At 24.6% G+C, this 18,005-nt stretch overlaps 3 protein-coding genes across 5 annotated transcripts in view; 1 reads left to right on the top strand and 2 right to left on the bottom strand.

Moving 5' to 3' along the window:
• Positions 1–235: 235 nt before the first annotated feature.
• Positions 236–3,912, bottom strand: LOC126897774 (uncharacterized). The gene is made up of 2 exons (XM_050671640.1): positions 3,523–3,912; positions 236–1,615 (listed from the first exon to the last, which is right to left on the bottom strand). The coding sequence occupies exon 2, from the start codon at positions 1,571–1,573 to the stop codon at positions 896–898; it is 678 nt and encodes a 225-aa protein (XP_050527597.1). The 5' UTR covers positions 1,574–1,615; positions 3,523–3,912; the 3' UTR covers positions 236–895.
• A 1,607-nt stretch (positions 3,913–5,519) lies between these two features.
• On the bottom strand, positions 5,520–7,711 carry LOC126897771 (ropporin-1-like). The gene is made up of 4 exons (XM_050671631.1): positions 7,280–7,711; positions 6,916–7,077; positions 6,213–6,366; positions 5,520–6,056 (listed from the first exon to the last, which is right to left on the bottom strand). The coding sequence occupies exons 1-4, from the start codon at positions 7,481–7,483 to the stop codon at positions 5,665–5,667; spliced, it is 912 nt and encodes a 303-aa protein (XP_050527588.1). The 5' UTR covers positions 7,484–7,711; the 3' UTR covers positions 5,520–5,664.
• A 2,051-nt stretch (positions 7,712–9,762) lies between these two features.
• LOC126897754 (dynein beta chain, ciliary) overlaps positions 9,763–18,005 on the top strand; it is a 56,048-nt gene continuing 47,805 nt past the window's right edge. The window contains exons 1-5 of one of the 3 annotated variants that reach the window (XM_050671603.1): positions 9,763–9,938; positions 10,661–10,856; positions 11,044–11,220; positions 13,817–14,013; positions 15,112–15,251. In XM_050671603.1, the coding sequence (XP_050527560.1) occupies positions 10,677–10,856; positions 11,044–11,220; positions 13,817–14,013; positions 15,112–15,251 (694 nt within the window). In that variant the 5' untranslated portion in view covers positions 9,763–9,938; positions 10,661–10,676. The remainder of the gene's footprint in view (positions 9,939–10,660; positions 10,857–11,043; positions 11,221–13,816; positions 14,014–15,111; positions 15,252–18,005) is intronic. The other 2 variants (XR_007702182.1, XM_050671601.1) reach the window with 2 other exon arrangements.

An 18,005-nucleotide genomic window follows, 5' to 3' on the forward strand; every position in this document is an offset into this window, starting at 1 on the left:
AAAAAAAAAAAAAAAAAAAAAAACAATATTTACATCAATATATCAATAAATCAATGATTAAAAATATAATTGAAATACTATAAAAATTGGTAAAAATAGAATTTTCAATCATATTAGAAAATTACATATACTTTTATATGTTTTTTTTCTTAAATAAAATATTACTATTGTCAAACTGTTAATCTTTTAAATCAAACACATTGTGAAACCATCACTGAATAAAAAAAAATTGAATTGCTGATTTTACAAAACATACAAATATCACATAAACAAGTGAATTTTGACTGCATCAAAAATAGAATTTTACATTTTTTTTTTTAAATTATTATTTTTTTTTTTTACAAACTATTGGATTTTTATTTTGATACAATTCTATAATATTTATTGGATTAATCAGCAATTCAATTACATTATAGGACTTTAAAATTAGAGTTTTTTGTCTTCATCATACTAACTAGGATACTAAAATTTTTATTGTATTTTTAGCTCACCTAAATATGTGACTAGACACTGATGCAACAATCAGTCAATGATGAGTTTTGTCACTAAACAATTTAAAAAGGAAAAAACAATTTTTAAAATTAAATAATTTTGTTACTTAAAATTACTTAAAAATAATAGACTGGTAAAGTATTGAAAATATTACTAAGAGGCAATAAAATTTCATTAAAACAAACAAAAATTGATTCTATTGAGTTAATTTAACATTTAAAAAGACTTGAGGAGAAATTATTGAAAAACTATGATCATTTTTTTTTTTTTATTACAAAACAGAAAAGATGGGAGCTATTCACGTTAAATGAAGGAAAATCACAATAGAAATAATTGTGTAAAAACATAACATGAATAATAATAACAATACAACAATTGTCAATAGTTAAATTGCGAAGACTGATTAGATAGTTATGTTGAAGAGTAGAGGTGTTGTTTTTTGTAATTTTTTTGCCTCAGCTTGGCACGAGTTTAACCATTGCATAGGTGGCAATGGTAAATCTCCAGGTGAGGGGCAATTACTGAATTTTGCTCCTGCATAAAAGTTGTCACCATTTGGTGATCTGCAACGTTCATTCATATTCATTAGTTGTTTAAGTAAAGCATATTTTTCAACAACCATCTTTTCAATATCATCTTCTTTAAATTTTTTACAGTGCCCATATTTCTTGGGCGACTCATATGAAGGTGGTGAGTGATGTAATGGTACATCTTGTAAGCGCTTGGAAGGAGTATCAATAGGTTGTGATCGCATTAAATTTGGTCTTTTGTCTTTAACATAATGAGCTTTTTTAACATCTTTATGAAACATTGATCTATCATCAGTAACATCACCATCTGATAAACTTTGATCAACAATGTTTCTGGTATTTTTATTCTGAAAATGTGTTTCTTCATAGCTAAGATGTTTTACACAATTAGGTGTTCTAAATTTAGGTTTTTTATGCTCATGGTTCATTTTAAAACTTTTTGGAGTATGAAAATCTGTTTTAGGTAAAACTTTAGTTTTACTTCTATGAGAATTACTTGGAAGGCTATTTCTTCTTTGGCGCACTGGCTTGTACATTTTTGTTATATCCATTTAACTAAATATTGTTTATTACACTCAATGAACAAATTCAACCTATATAAAAAAGATTTCTTTTAGCTACATTTTTCATAAATAAAATTGTTGAGAAAACCATTCATAAATTTGGAATTCAATAAAATCATTCATATAATATAAAATAATAAATCTTAGGAAAGCAAATTAATGCCACACGAAAATCAAGACAATTAAAAAACTCAACAATATTGTATTAATATTATTAAAAATAATGTATAATATACTTTAAATTATACTAAAGACTTTTAAGGAATAACCTGGGTTCATCTTTTAATAATTATACCAACAAAAATAACTCATTTATCTATGAATAGATTTAATTAAAAAATTAATTTCTATACTCTACACAATTTTTGTAAATGTATACAACTTTAAGTTTCCAAATGACAATCATATTAATATTTAAACCTCAAGCAGATAAATAATATCCTCTAATAAGTTACTGATAATTGGTTAGGTTTGTTAATAATCTTTGGTCTCCAATCAAAGCTTTTACTATTAACATAACTATGGTACAAATGGACTACTTCCAACAAAATTTTAATACATCAACCAACAATCTCTTAAGTTGTACTAAGTATAATATAGATTTTTAGTTTTATTTTATGTATGGATACTCTATGATTTACTCATCTAATTAATTTTAAATTAAATTATATATATTAATTATAGCGTAGTATATAATTTATACTTTATAGCAACTATAAATCAATGTAACAATTCATTTATACTATTTATAATTGTGTATGTGTAATCAAAATATTTCAATCCAAATATGTCAGTTTTGAAATAGACCTTAATTACATACAGTTAAGATCGTGTTTACAATTGAATTAATTTTTTACACATTGGTAAATTTTTTTTTAATTCAAAAATAAATATGCAATAAATTATTTAATGTATCTCACATTAATATAATAATATTGAGCAAACACCATAGTTGAGACAAGTTTAGATTATATCTTAGTGATAGACATCACTATCAAAAAAAATTCTTTGATTAGAATTTATTAAGTTTTACAATAACTTGCATATATGTAATTTCACAATTTGTTTTAAAATTTTATTCAATTATTAAGTGTTTATTATATTATTAGTTTAATTGAAAATCTAATATTTATATTTTTAAAATTGATATGCAGATTTAAAATTTTGAATAGTAATTGAAGAATGAAAATTGATTTTAAAAAATAATTGAAGTTTTAAGTACTGTTTATAATCTTGGAAATTCTTAATATTATACTATAGATAATTTTTTTAAATTAAATAAAAGAAATACGCGTTTAAAATGGAGATGTTCTTCTTTTGGAGAAGACAAATTTTTAAACATTTAATAGAATGTTAACAAATATATTTACTATTCAACAAAACAGTGTAGTAGCAGTGATCATTAAGTTCAATACAGTGTCCTACTTTCTACTCTCCCCACCCACAAAACCAGGTGACTGGTTACCGCCGCCATTACGACCACACAATATTTGATGAAAACAAAGAATAACATCGCTGTAATTCAACATCTTGTATGGTGTTAAATTTAAAAAAGAAAATTGCTTACCTTAAAAAAAAGGTTTCAATATCTAACGCGATAGGATAAAATAAATTATTACAATTTTAGAGGGGCCGTGAATTACAGCTGGCAATAATTGTGTGTCAGTTAAAAACTGCGATGTGAAATTTACAAATTATTCTACTCGCTGAATAGATTTGAAAACGAGTTGATAGAAACAATTCACTTATTATAAGTGAATTTACTCTATTGTAATACTTTTTAAATTTGAATCTTTAGGTTTGGTAGGCTACTATAAATGAATTGCATTGATTCGATCACAACTCTACAAGATATCTAAAATCGTCTACTTCGATCTCTTATTGAGGTACTTTTCATGCATCTCATTTAAATGCCTTAATCTATTTACAACACTTACCTTGTCGAGACGATATATGCTCCGTCGGACGATCGTTTACTTTGCCTTCAGCCGAGTCAAATTTACTTAATGTTAGTCGTAAATAAAATAACCGAAATAAATGTCTTTTTCGTTTAGGAAAATATTTCATAAGCCGACGACGATATGACGTGCGCTACTAAATAAATCGTTAAACAAAACACTAATGTAGCAAAACCAACTTATAACAGTCACGTTGTGTACGGTTCAGTCTGTGGTCTGTCAGATAATTCGAACAATGACCATTATGTAAAACCACGACCGTATGTCAAACGTCGCAATAAGATGGTAACAACACTACGAATATTCGACGTCGAATACACAATGACGCACACGGCAGTAGCTAGTACGCAGGCGAGGCCTTGTTAAATGATGTATAGTAATAAAGAGCCTCGAAATCGTTTGTATTTAACAAAAAGAGTGGGGATTCAGGTAAAGTGAAAGGTTACCGCACCTTCAATGCATCACATCGTCAATACAACTATAAAGTAGCGACATCTGGTGTTAGCTGGCACACATTATATTTTACCAGATGATTTATTATAAATTATCTTCTTTAATTTTTCGTTAAATAATGATTTTCATAAAAATGTATACAATTAAATAAAACTTATTACTATTATTTATTTACTATTAAATGGTGAATGATTTAAATAATACGTTGACAGGTTAATAACCGGTATTACATTATTATTTTTTTAGTAGTTATAATTTTTAGTTATAGACAACTGGTGTGTGCAACATAGAATTTGTATTTGTGCATTATGGTAAAAATAGAGCGTCGCTATACATTGCCAACCCCCTCACCTTATCTAAATCTTCAAATGCTAATTTCTCAAAAAGTAATAATACATGGTTATCGAAAGTTCTGTCAAAGTTTTGTTTAGATCATTCTCCATTTAATAGTAAATAATTAATAATGTTTACCCATTTAATTTTCGAAAGTTACCCCAGAAATCTACTCTTAGAAATAATTTTTCTTACAATAAACTTTATATTTACAATGATTTACTAATTAAAATACTGGTATATTTAATATTGATAATGTAATTTAAGAATTGATAATCTCTTTTTCTATTAAATATGTAATGATTTTCACATATATAATATAACACGTATTATTTTAAATCATCTTTATGGGAGATGTTTCTGAATATTTTTATACAAGTTAATTAAAGGTTGATTGAACATATAACTAAGTAGTTCTTAATTAACTTGAATTAAGTTTTATTTATAGGAGGATGTCTGGTGAGAATGGAAACATTTGATAATTTCAAGCAAAACTTTTTTTGATGCATAATGTCTTTAAAAAAGAAAATTTACACGATACAAAAAATGTCAACCGATAGTATTATGTTTTTAAACAACTTTTATTTATTTTTTATTTACTATACAAAATATCTAGGTATTTATTTTAGGAAAATCTGTATTCAATTTTAATTGCTTAAAAAGAATTACATTTTCCGGAATATTTTTTTCAACGATTCAGTTGATTCATTTATTTCTTTATCTTAATTAAATTGATAATAATTTTATAGTTGTTTAAAATTAATTTTTGTTTATAAGGAGATATGATTAAAAAAAAAAGTTAATTATTCACAGGGGCGTCTTTGAATTTTTTTTTAGTACGCATAGTTATTATAGAGGACGTGCCTGGATAGAGAGATCTTTTATCTCTTATTTTGATGTTGAAAGGCTGAAGCGAGTAGACTTTACCTTAGGGATCAAGTTGATAACACAAAATTTTAGGTACGCAAATGTATACTCCAAGACCCGTAAGTGATGCCCTTGATTAGAAGTTATGCAATAATTTTGATTTTATTTTCTAATATTTTAGTCAATGTACGAGTATGCAGGGCTGTCCTGTGAAGAAAAAAACTATGTTGATGCTATAATATATATATATATATATATATATATATATATAAGTATTAAAATACTTTATAATAGTTACAATTTGTACAATATTTTTCTGTTGGCAAAAAGGAATTTTAATTTCTCTTCATATATTTAGCTTTAGGACACCCCTGAGTACTTGTTTTATAAAATAAAATTTAATACCAATGAAATAAATAAATTTTTAATGATTATATATTAGAGTTATTTCAACTAATTGGGAATTTGTTAATTTTTAGAATCAAGCTGAGGACATGTGTTGTCGGTGATATTAAAATCGTAAACACAACCATTGTTTATAACACTGCATTTTTTAAAGTACTCTAAAACGTTTTGTATTTGATATTCTGACACAGTAGCTCCTATTCCTGGTACGTGGTATCCGCTGTGCTTAATTTTTAAATTTGATTTACAACCATTAATTTTATTTGATTCAGTGAACGCCTCGCTCTGCAAATTGTTTACAGAATCGAAAGAATGAGGTTTGTTATAATAATTTGATTCTGTGATAGTTCGTGAAGGATATGAAGCAAATGCAGATACATCAAACGATTTTGAAGTTTCTAACAAACTACCACGACCTTTTTCGAATCGCTGTTTTAGAATATCTGCACCTGTGTCTGGAAATATACCGCAAGATATTAAATATTTGTAACGCTAATTTAATACATATTATAATATGATATATATATATATATAACGTTTATTTAAAAAAAAAATTCGTGTCGAACAATGATAAATTGTAATAAATTACATTTTTAACGTGCAATACTGACCTATGATGTGGTCAATAGGTGAAATATGAGAACAATCCAATTTTGCCAAATATGTATACAGTCGACAAATAACATCCACTGGTAAATAATATCCATCGCTAGTCAAATACTTGCAAAATGCTTCACAGCAAAATATCATAGTATCCTTTAAAGACTAAAAATTATTTTTCCGTTAGTTTTTTATTCTTGTTCAGCGTAAATAATGAAATTGAACAAAATAACTTTTTTTTAAAATACAGTAATGAAGTATTGATGTATTAATGTACAGAATGATTGTTTAACTATAACTCGTACAATATCTTTAAAAATATAAAACGTTCATATTTCCAGAATTCAATCCCTTTTTATCCTATTTAATATAGTATCAACTTGAGTTTTTTATATGAAAACATAAATTTATGGAATTTATTAAACACTTTATTTTTGTAACTACAGATAAAGCGCCAGGTTTGTTAATTTTTATTCTGGGCATTTATGAACCGCAATACTTTTCTCAGCCTAGTATAAAAGTGCTAATACCTCTTACAATATTGGTTCAATAGTAGTTCTCAACAATGCTACATGATTCTATTCTAGACTTTTATTTATATAACTTTGTGACTTTTTAGTCACTATGAAATATAAATTAATTTAACATTTTTTTATTAATAACATTTTGATTCACATGTATTACTTGAATTAAAAGGAAATAACGTTTTATTACCTTTGACCAATGTCCAATTGTTATTCCAATAAATTCAATCATATCCACAGTATTTCCATCAAACTGACCTATTTTATAAATCTGATCTAATAAATTCATCTCCAAATTAAGGTCTGTCCACACTTCTTTTATTCTTTCTTTTGTATTTAATGTTGTACCTAACTGCATTAAAATTTATATACTGTACATTTATCAAAAATATTATAATATAATATATTATATCATATAGTATGTTTTAGCTCAATGAAGAAAGGTATTTTTAAAAATTTTGATTCTGAATCTTCAATTCAGATATTTCAGTTAATAACTACAATAGACACAACATTAGATTGGAATATACATATATATATATATATATACTTACTTGAAATACTAAAATTCTATATAATGTCCGATTTCGAGATATGTAACATTTATTATTCATTTGACTAACTTGTGGAAAATCCTCTACAGTTTTGAAATAATCTGCAGACCATCTTAAAATATCCTCGGGTTGAGACAATATTGCTGCTTTAACGTATTCTTTTAGTATATTTGGTAAAGTATCAGGTACTTCTACTGATGTCATTTTAATAAAATTATTTGTTATTTTTGATGTCTAATATTTCTACAACGTAGCAGTCTAATTTGCTTTGTTGTGGCGTTCGTTACTATGGTTTACAATCAATAAGAGATCAGAAGATCAGTGACAGAGTATAATATAGATAGTGGCGGAATTTTTGAAACATCAAAATAGTATATAGTTTTTCGAACTATCACTTGAAGAGTATAAATATTCATACCGACTACTAATGAATACTTTGTGGTGTCAAGTGGAATTTTTTTGGTTATGATTACCATACGTGATTGGAGAGGTGGAGAGTTTTAAGTAATTGGGATCAGTTGTGCAAAAGAGTGGTGATATTGACGAGGATGTAAGATATAGAATTAAGTGCGAAGGGTTGAAGTGGAGAGAAGCGTATGGCGTCTTATGCGATAAAAGAATTCCAATGAGGCTATTTAAAAAAAACCCAGCAGTGTCCCGGTACAGTGGGCATAATTGGGTCCAGTATATATGATAAATGACAGTGATTAAAATCATTATCATAAAAAACGCCTTGATGCAAGTCTGTAGATAGTGTTTGATTTTAAAATATTAATGGATTATTATAAAAGCTACGTGATCTCCTATTTCCTTTTTTATATCCAAATTACAAGTTATATGCATTATTAGTGCAAAGTATGTAATCGATGGAGGATTTCTCCTCTATAAAATTATTTGACAAATGTATTAAATAAAATTTTTTTCCATTTTTTTCTTCATTTTCCTTTTCTAAAATTTGATAGAATATATCTTCAACAAAAGTACAATCTTCTTAATCTTCAATTTTATTTTTATTAAATTTGTACGCCATTAACCTTTGCAATGTTCATATATAATAGAACATTTAAGTTTTTCGGCAGCCACAATTTTTACCAACTCCAGCGCTTGATCAAAAGCCAATACGCTTTATGACAATTATCTTTATCATTACCAGAAATTCCGATGGCAATTGACATAATATAAATGTTGTTTGGGAATGTACAATTTAGCGTTTGGTTGGGTTTAAACAATATAGCGTCAATTACCTACTCTATCGGTCGTATCTTAATATACACTACACTTTAATGATACTATAAATAAATAAACTCACAAATACACACATATGCATTTATAACATTGTGTCTAATGTAAGTATAACATGATAAAAAGTAATCGTAAAATGGAAAAAATGGAAAATAAATATTAGTACACATATTAAATGTAATGCAACTCGAAAAATATTTGTTTAAATGAAAAAATAGAAGATACTTTTTTTGTTTAAAATTGTCTTTTAAACAACTTTTGTACGAAACTCTTTTTTGTAAGTTAAATATTTTTTGTGAAAATTAAAAAAGCTCATATTTTTTAACTTTTGCAAGGCTGTATAAAAAAAGCTCAATTCCAATCGATGAGGACTTTTAATATGTCATTATACATATCTTAATTCAACTTTAAAAAAAAAAAAAATTGGTTGTGAATTTTTTCCTCAATTCGCCAAAATTACTCCTTTGTTGACTGGCCTATATATTGATATCATATATTTATTAAATGAGGATAGCCCAGTAAACAATATAAAAAATGTGAAGCAAATATGGATTATAATAATTTAATAGTCATTAAATACTTTATATTGAAGTACACATATGAATTTAACTTTTTATTATTTTGCTTCTATCATGTGTGTAACAAACTTAATGAAACAATAAAATTTTTTAGCAAACTATTGCGCTGGTACTTGTACGTAAATTATAATACATATGACCAAACTAATTAATATGACAATAAACGCTCCCATCATCTATTATAAAAGGTTTAAAGTTACACATAGATATGAACATAAACATAAACATAAAACTTTATAATCGCGTGACTGTGTAAAACTGACTTTCATTGAAACGAGACAACCAGGGGTTTACAATTCTTAAAGATTAATGATAAAGTTTTATTGATTTTTCAATTTAAATATTTGTAAACACATGGTATTTATATCAAATTAATTTTTACCTTTAAAATAAAGATTGATATATAATATCACCAGATCATATGGTTGTTATATTTATATCTCAAAACAATTTTTATGATGAAATTCAAATATAAATATATATATATATATATAAGTTTAAAACTTATAATTGAATTTTCATTTAGGTAGGTTTATAATATCATTGAATAAAACAATTTAAATCGTTGTAATTACATTTGATAAATTCTAAACATTTTTGGAAACCTTTAAGTTGGCGTGCTGTATTTGAAACGTGAAGCAACTAAAAATATTATAAAAATATTATCCTTTGCTTGTCATGCAAGTTGAATGCTACATCATTCCTTTTTGCCTACCAACAAACATACGAAATTGGTATAGAAATGACAAAAAGAAAAGGAGTTTAGACAATGTGTTAAATATTATTAAATATTTTTTATATAATTTTCACTCAACATTTTATCAAATGGAATAAAAAATGTAAGTAACAATGCTAAGATTAAATAACTAAATATAATTTAAATATTAAAAGTAGTTTTTACTTTATTCTAATTAAAATAGTAATAATTTAAAATAAATATTAGTAATATTTTTAGTGGTTTTATAATTATAAAATAAGAATTGATCGTTTGCGACTAAAATTATAATTTTAGTTAAATATTTTAAAATACATAAAATATTTCAATATTAAATAATATTTAAGTTTTATTATTGTTTATTTTAAATTTTATTTAAAATTTATTACTATTAGCTTATTATAACTAATATCCAATTATTAAGTTATCCTAAAATTATATTTATAAAAAAAGTTAGTTTGGTGTATCAAGTACCAGCAAATTGGAGATGAAGTATTTTTTAGATTAGTACTGAATTCATGATTAATCAACATTTTACGATAGTGATTAAAATCATTGTTATAAAATGTTTTGACGTGTATTTGAAACTAATTTAAAAGAATTTATCTTGAATATGATAGAGTGTTGAGGGTAAATCTTCATAACTGTGACGCCTTTAGAACCATCTAAATAATTTGTCATTTTTGATGTACAATTGAAAAAAATCAGTCCAGTAAGAGCTGATCAAATTGATCTACTGAAAAAAACATAGCAGAGTAAAACAAACTTTTCAGTTTCGTATTGTAGTTAAAACGACTGTAAATCTAATTTGACTTTCGCTTTTAAAACTAATGTTTGTATCTTTAGATTTTGTTATTTTAAAATGTCCGAAGGAAATGAAATTCCTCAAGATCCTAGACCGGAATTTTTCGGAAATTATATAATAAAAGCATTAAAAGTAAAAGCTGAAAAATGGTATAGATTAATGTTAACCGAAGATCAAGGATCTAAAGTTTATAATTTTTTAGATAATCCGGAATGTTTAGTCTTGATTATACTACAGGTAAAATTATTTAAAAAACATATAAATAATTTTATTTTAATTTATGAATGTAATTATTTTGTATTTTATTTTACTTTTCACTATGAAGTTAATTTAAATTATAATTATTTTTTTCGAAATTTTTTATTTTATTTTTATTAGAAAAAAAATGTTTATTAAATATACTTGTATAATCAATAATCAACAGAATATGGCTGCACAACTATTTGCAATGGATAATTTTCCTATTCCACTGAAAAGCAAAGCTATTTATTTTATAAAAACAAGTAAACTTGTTATACCAAAAGAAAATCCTAGTTCAGTAATTATAATAGGTGATTTAGCATGTAAACCTATTGAACAGTTGGCTACAATCGTAGACTATGTAAGTATTACTAATAAAAATTTTTAATTCTTAAAATCTTTAATAAAATTTACTCTTAGAATTTATTATTAGCTTTTAAAGATTTTACAAATTACTTAAGCGAATACAGAGTGATTGATTTATTATTAACTACATGATTACTCGATAAATAAATTAAATATTGGAAAAAACAATATTATTTCTTTTAGTTACATTTATTTCTTCTTTTATCAGCTAATAAGTTTTTAGAATCATTCCATATATTTAATTAGATTATTGTGTGTGTTTATTAAATTTACAATACAGAAAAACAAAATATTATTTGACCTTATAAAGTTGATATAATCTTTCCTTTTGCGGCCAATGTGTAGCTGTATAACTTAAACGAAACAACTTTCTTTTATCTATTATTAGATATGACCTCTCTAAGACACAACGTATAGAACGTCACGTAGACCTGCGCTGGCATCATAATAAAGAACAAAATTAACATAAAACGTAATTAGTCGAAAAATGTTTAAAATAAATAGAATTAATTGTAAAAGTGATGATTTTGAAAATCTGGTTTAAGAATAAGGATTGGAATTATATATTCTATATTTACAGGACTTTTTTGTATAAGAGTGGCTATATATTTTATGTTGTATTAGACCTAAATTACATATGTATTTAAACTAAAAATATAATTGTTTTAGTAGATTTTGATGTTATTTAGAGAGAGACGGTGTATTTGTCATTCAATGACAAATTTTGTCCTTCTATAAAAAATAATTGTTTACTTAATATTTATTTAAAGCAAAATAAAAATCATTTTTATATTGAGTAACTGTATATGTTTTCTGATTGGACAGCCATAAAACTGAGCTGACATTATTTATTCAAAATATAAAAATATTAAAACTATCTTTTGGTATGCTTTAACATTTCCTAAAAAAAATCATTTTGAAACAATATAGGATTTTTTAAGTAAAATAAAAACTGTAGACGCACGAATTAATCAAGCGTCAAATTTTAGTTTTCAAAAATATTGTTTGACAGCCGAAAAAACTGAATTGGCATTACTTATTATTGGTAATAAATGAAAAAAATTCATGTAACATTAATATAAATGATTGAAATATTAATATTATTGTAGCACAATTTCTGGGAATTTCATAATTAGAAAATTTTGAGTATTTATGAAAATTTTTTAAATTTTAAATAGTAGATTAGAGATCTATAATTTACTATTTTCTATCGTTATTTATTTTTAAATTTGATTTAAAAAAAATCTTAACGTATTTATATTTATATATATAGGTTATATATAATATAACACGTGCCACATTAATGGTCTATATATTGAGATTGTAATATTTTCTGAAATAATGGTTTAAACATTTTCTTAATTTATATTTTGTATTAAATAAGCTAATTATTTATGTTGCCATTAAAAAAATTAAGTTGATGTCCTTATAAGAATGGACCAAAAACTATTTGAAACTTAAAATAGCCAAAAAAATATTGGGTATTTTATTTTAATTTTGAAAGTAATTGAGCGAGCTATGTTAAAAGAATCATCATATATAAAAACTACAATATGAAATTTTATGTTTGTACTTTTTATTTTATAAAAAAGTATCATAAAGAAAAAATAACATGACTTTCTTATTTAAAACGTATTTTCTATTAAATACCAAGTAATATAAAATTATCAGGATAAGACTAGATTATCAATTTAGGAGTTTTATTTCCTCCTAAATATATGGAAGATAATTTTGAACAAGTGACCTTATTATCATCAGTGGTTCTACTTAAAATCCTTAAAAGGATTTTTAGGTTTATTATTTTTAGATTATATTTTGGCATGTTTTATCAAAAATGAATATTTTTTGTATCATCCTTTCCTTGCCTTTATCCCAACTACTTGGCCAACCTTATCCTAAACTTCCACAAAAAACGATTTTTTTGTATATTTCTATAACATCTTTTAAGGTTTTTTATGCTTATATTCATACTATTTTGAACTTATACATATAAAGATATATATAAAGCCAGACTTTAATTATGACTGATGAAAAAAATAATTGTCAATTTTATTATTTTTAAATAATAATAAAAACAATTTTATACAATTATTATATAAAATTTTAATTTCAAATAGAAATTTCCGGTGGTCGAATAAATTGTATGATACAATAGCACTAATTATTGTATACGTTTATGAAATAATACATTTATTAACATATAATATGTTACTTTAACCAATTATTTTTCAATGAAGTAATTTAATTTACTGGAAAATTATTCATTATTAATAACGCATTTTGTTCTCTGGTGTATTGTAGGTATTTATTTTAACCTATGTTTTCTATTATTTTTGAATATTTAAAAAACTCAATGAAGATCTAAAATTTTCAATCACATAATTATTTTATATGCTATGAGTTACATGGGATTTATTAATATGAATTATAATAAGATTATTTATTACGATTTGTATAATAATCAAAAAATTATAATTGTGAATTAATATACTAATCAAAGATGTGAAATTGTATATCCAAATTACTATTGGGCGTGTAGTAAAAATAACGTTGTTCTGTGATATTATAAAAATATTAAAAAAAAATTTCAGATTTTCGTGCCATTACTAGCAAATCAAGAAAATCATGTGAATTGGGCAAACGTTGTGTCTTTAGATGTTAAGGAACATGTACATAGTTTAAAAAGTACTGTATATCAGGTAAAAGGCCAAATCAATGGTCAAACCATTTTACCTATGCCTGTTGGAATTGAAAAATTAGATAACATTGAAAAGATGGTGAAAGATAGGTAAAATTTAAACATTTGTATAAAAGACTTATTTACTAAATGAGGAAATCGTCGCCTAAAAATGAAAATGTTCTTAACAAAATAATGCTTTTTTTAATAAACTATTTTTATAATCAAAATAATCATACAGCTGTGTTGTACTTTTTATTTAAGCTTACTCATTATTAAATGAACGCGATGATTTCATTTAAAATTAAAATTACACATAAATATTTTAATGCATTTATTTAAAAAAATAAAAATTCATCGTAATCTTTTTTATTTTGAAGCAATAAATACATTATTAATAAAAATACAACATTTTTGGGGGTATTTGAACAGCTTGTAAAAATGGTGTAGTTATGAAAATATTTTTCATTTGAATACTTTATATTTAATCAATTTAGTACAAACATCGACCAATGGTTCAATATCAATTAATATCCAAAATATTGTAATCAGCGATTGAAAACTTTTTATAATGTTATAATTATTAGACTAAAACACAATAAGCGATAAAATTGTAAAACGAAATTCATTACTATACCAATAAGTTTTAGATTACAAAACATTAAACAAAATAAAAGAAAAAATGTTAAAATAATACAAAACTTATTTATAACCATTTTAAAAATGTTATACTTGGATATAATTTAAGTAAACTTTTCTATCAAATTAAACTGATATATGAATGAAAATATAGTATAGATATTAAATGACAATAAGATATGTGTTCGAAATAATATTTATAAATCTTATATCTTTAAGATAAGTGAGAAGTTATAACTAAAAAATTATGACGTCCGCTTATTTTGTTATCAATATGTTTTGTGTAGTTTATAGCTTCGATGTAAATGAGACTCATCTAAATACTTTACTGTAAAAAAATTGTTGACCAATACGTTATAACTTTAATAATAAATATTAAAAACATTACCCCCCAAATTTGAAAAATAAAAATTACCCTAAAATTATATAATTATAAGTTTTTGGAGGACTATAAAATTTGAGGGAATTAAGCTACTAGCCTTTCTCCCTATTCGCACCTTTATCACTGTTCAGCTATTTTAAAAATAATATAATTATAAAATAGTTTACTCGGTAAAATTGTATATTTAGCAATGGAAAAATAGTTGATTTACATTTCAAATCTGCAGTGGAAGGCGTCATCATTAAATGGGCTACACAAATAACTGATGTTTTGAATGCAGATTCAGCTACTATATACAAGAACAATAAAAACTTAACACCATGGGCCGGTAATAAATAAAAATAATACATTTTCTTATTTAAATTATTTTAAACTATTAGGCCTAATCCAGTTATGTATACAGAGTGATTTTTTTATCATAACCCACTCAATTACTTACAGAATAAATATAGTTTAAACATTTTTTTTTTTTGGTTATCTTTAGTTACACATTATTCTTGAATTATTAAATATGTGATACTTTTTAAGTTCATCCCTTATGCCTGGTAATGGTGTCAACTGATGTTTTTTAACATAAATTAAACATAAATTTTTTAAAAAGTATCACATAGTTAGTAATTCAAAAAAATGTTTTACTTATATTTATTCTGCAAGTAATTGAGTGGATTATAATAAAATCCTGTTTTTCCTTGTAAAAAAATCTTAAATTTGTTTTCAACCGAGTACTCAAAAAGAGTATTTTCTTCCCATTTAGACATCATTTTAAACTTTAGTAAGTAACTTAAGTTTCTTATTTATAATAATAATTTGTTTGATTATTATATTTTATTTATATGATGTTCAATTTATTTAACAGTTTTTTTTTTTATTACTATAGTATCAGTCCTAAAAGATATTGGTTTTCTAGTATTTTTTACGTCGTCAGTATCTTTAGGAGCGTTGAAGTAATTAACAATTTCTTGATTTTCAATTTTACGCTGATTTCTTGATAATATACCCGTATCCTTGTCTAATTCTCTGGAATCAGGCCTGTTAACTACTAAATTTTGTTTTTTTGCACTTTTGATAAATTGTTTTTGAATGAACCGTTGAGCTTCGAATTCATAGCAAGCAATAGCGGTAGTCATGTTTTTTAAATCAAAATCATCCACGACCTTCATACACCAATTAAATTTATTGTCTAATTTATCAATAATTTGTAAACATTTTTCAACCATGGAAAGTTCAGCGTTGGATTTATTAATTAACAAGTGTTTACGGTTGGTGCCATTCAATGAATCTTGTGATTTGACTTTTGAGCAGGGATCAATTTTATTAACTAATTCATATAGTTCTTTTCTATAGTTTTTTACTGTTTTTTTCGCTAAATGAAAATTTCTTAATATTGGAACCTAAAATTAAATAAGTTTATAATATTTTAATTGATAAAATCGAATAAAAGTGAAAGAAGTTAATGTAATTTAATGAAGTAATTACAAATTCACTTTTTCTCGTAGATGATTACTTTATTTTGAAAAATTTTACCTTTAGTAATTTTCATTAGAATTAAAAAAAAAATAAACCTTACTTCTAAAAATATTTTTAAAATTACCACATTTAATTACATTTACTTTAATTTTATTATAAATCATTTTTTTATAGTTTTCTACACAGTTATTATTCCTTAATCTTGTATTTATGTTTGATTATATAAAATTCAAATAAAAAATATCTAAAAATTAGTGGCGTAAATTGGAGAAAGCGAGTAATGCGCTTTCATTTCATCCTGGAAAAATTCATTTAGTTTTCCCAGGATACTAAATTTTTATTTTTATTTTACTTGAACCGAATTTGGAAAGTTTATTATCTATATATATATTTATCGCATAGGGGCTAAATTTGTATACTTTAGCTACTGTCAAAAATATAAAGAATAAATCAAATCAAATCCAATTCTTATGAAAACATTTTACTTGAATTTTTTCAAATTTGGCTTCTAAGTTTTCCAAGCTAAAGATCATTTTATTAAATAATTTAATGTAATGACTTTCCAAATTTTCCAGCTCTCGAATTAATATAGTTTGTTCATACACGAGTGGTTGCAAAATGTTTTTATGTTTATCGAATTCAATTTCACTATTTGACAATAAATATACATTTTCTGGATATTGGTATACTTGAGATAATTTTTCAATCGCCATGGTCCACATTAAATATTTCAACGATGCTAAATTAACTAATCGTTCAAAACACGTTTTATTGAATTTAACATTTGCTAACATGTCATCCTTGTTATAAAATCCAAGTCGGGTCGACACATAGTCAACAGCTACTTGGTCTGTCGTGGGAAATTTAGTGTCAGTTGTTAAAAAATCATGGATATCATTTGGAAATTTATAATTAGAATTATTTTTAATGTGTTCTTGTATTTTATGTTCGTATTGTTCATTGACAAATCCCACCAGTCCGTCATTCAAAAACTTTTCATACCATTTATTACTATTATCAACTGCTTTGTTTTCTGGTTGTGCATCAAGGATTGATGGTATTTTTGAATATATTGTACTTTCAATGTCCGTTATTTTTGGTTCTTGTAACAATAGACTCCTACATGCGAAAACCATGTGTTACTTAACGATTGTCTAGAATCTGAAACAGACTACCTAAAATCAGATAACTACAGCGTTATAAAAGTATTTTTTACCTGTTATATTCTAGCAATTTTTCTTTCGATATTATTCTACTAATGTAAGCCGACTCTTTTTCAATTAGTTTGAGATTGTTTGTTTTGTATTTTTTATATAATTGAAAATAATTGCTCTCATCTTCTTTAAAAGTAGTGCCCGTTTCAATTATTTTTAAAGTTTCTATTGCTAAATTTTCGGCATCCTTTTCCAATTGATTAGTTAAATTATCATACATAATTAAGTTTTTTTTCAATATATTAACCATATTTTCTGTCTTCCGATTTGTCAACTCAACAGCCGCAATTCTTTTGTCGAAGTCTGCCATTTTTCCAATTATTTTTTCATTAACTGCAGAATCTTGTGTAAATATATTAGATTCATATTTTTTCAATTTATTTAGTTTTAATCTTTGAAGT

Source organism: Daktulosphaira vitifoliae, unplaced genomic scaffold (genome assembly GCF_025091365.1).
Source record: "Daktulosphaira vitifoliae isolate Bord-2020 unplaced genomic scaffold, ASM2509136v1 Scaffold_2, whole genome shotgun sequence".
Taxonomy (NCBI): Eukaryota; Metazoa; Arthropoda; class Insecta; order Hemiptera; family Phylloxeridae; genus Daktulosphaira; species Daktulosphaira vitifoliae.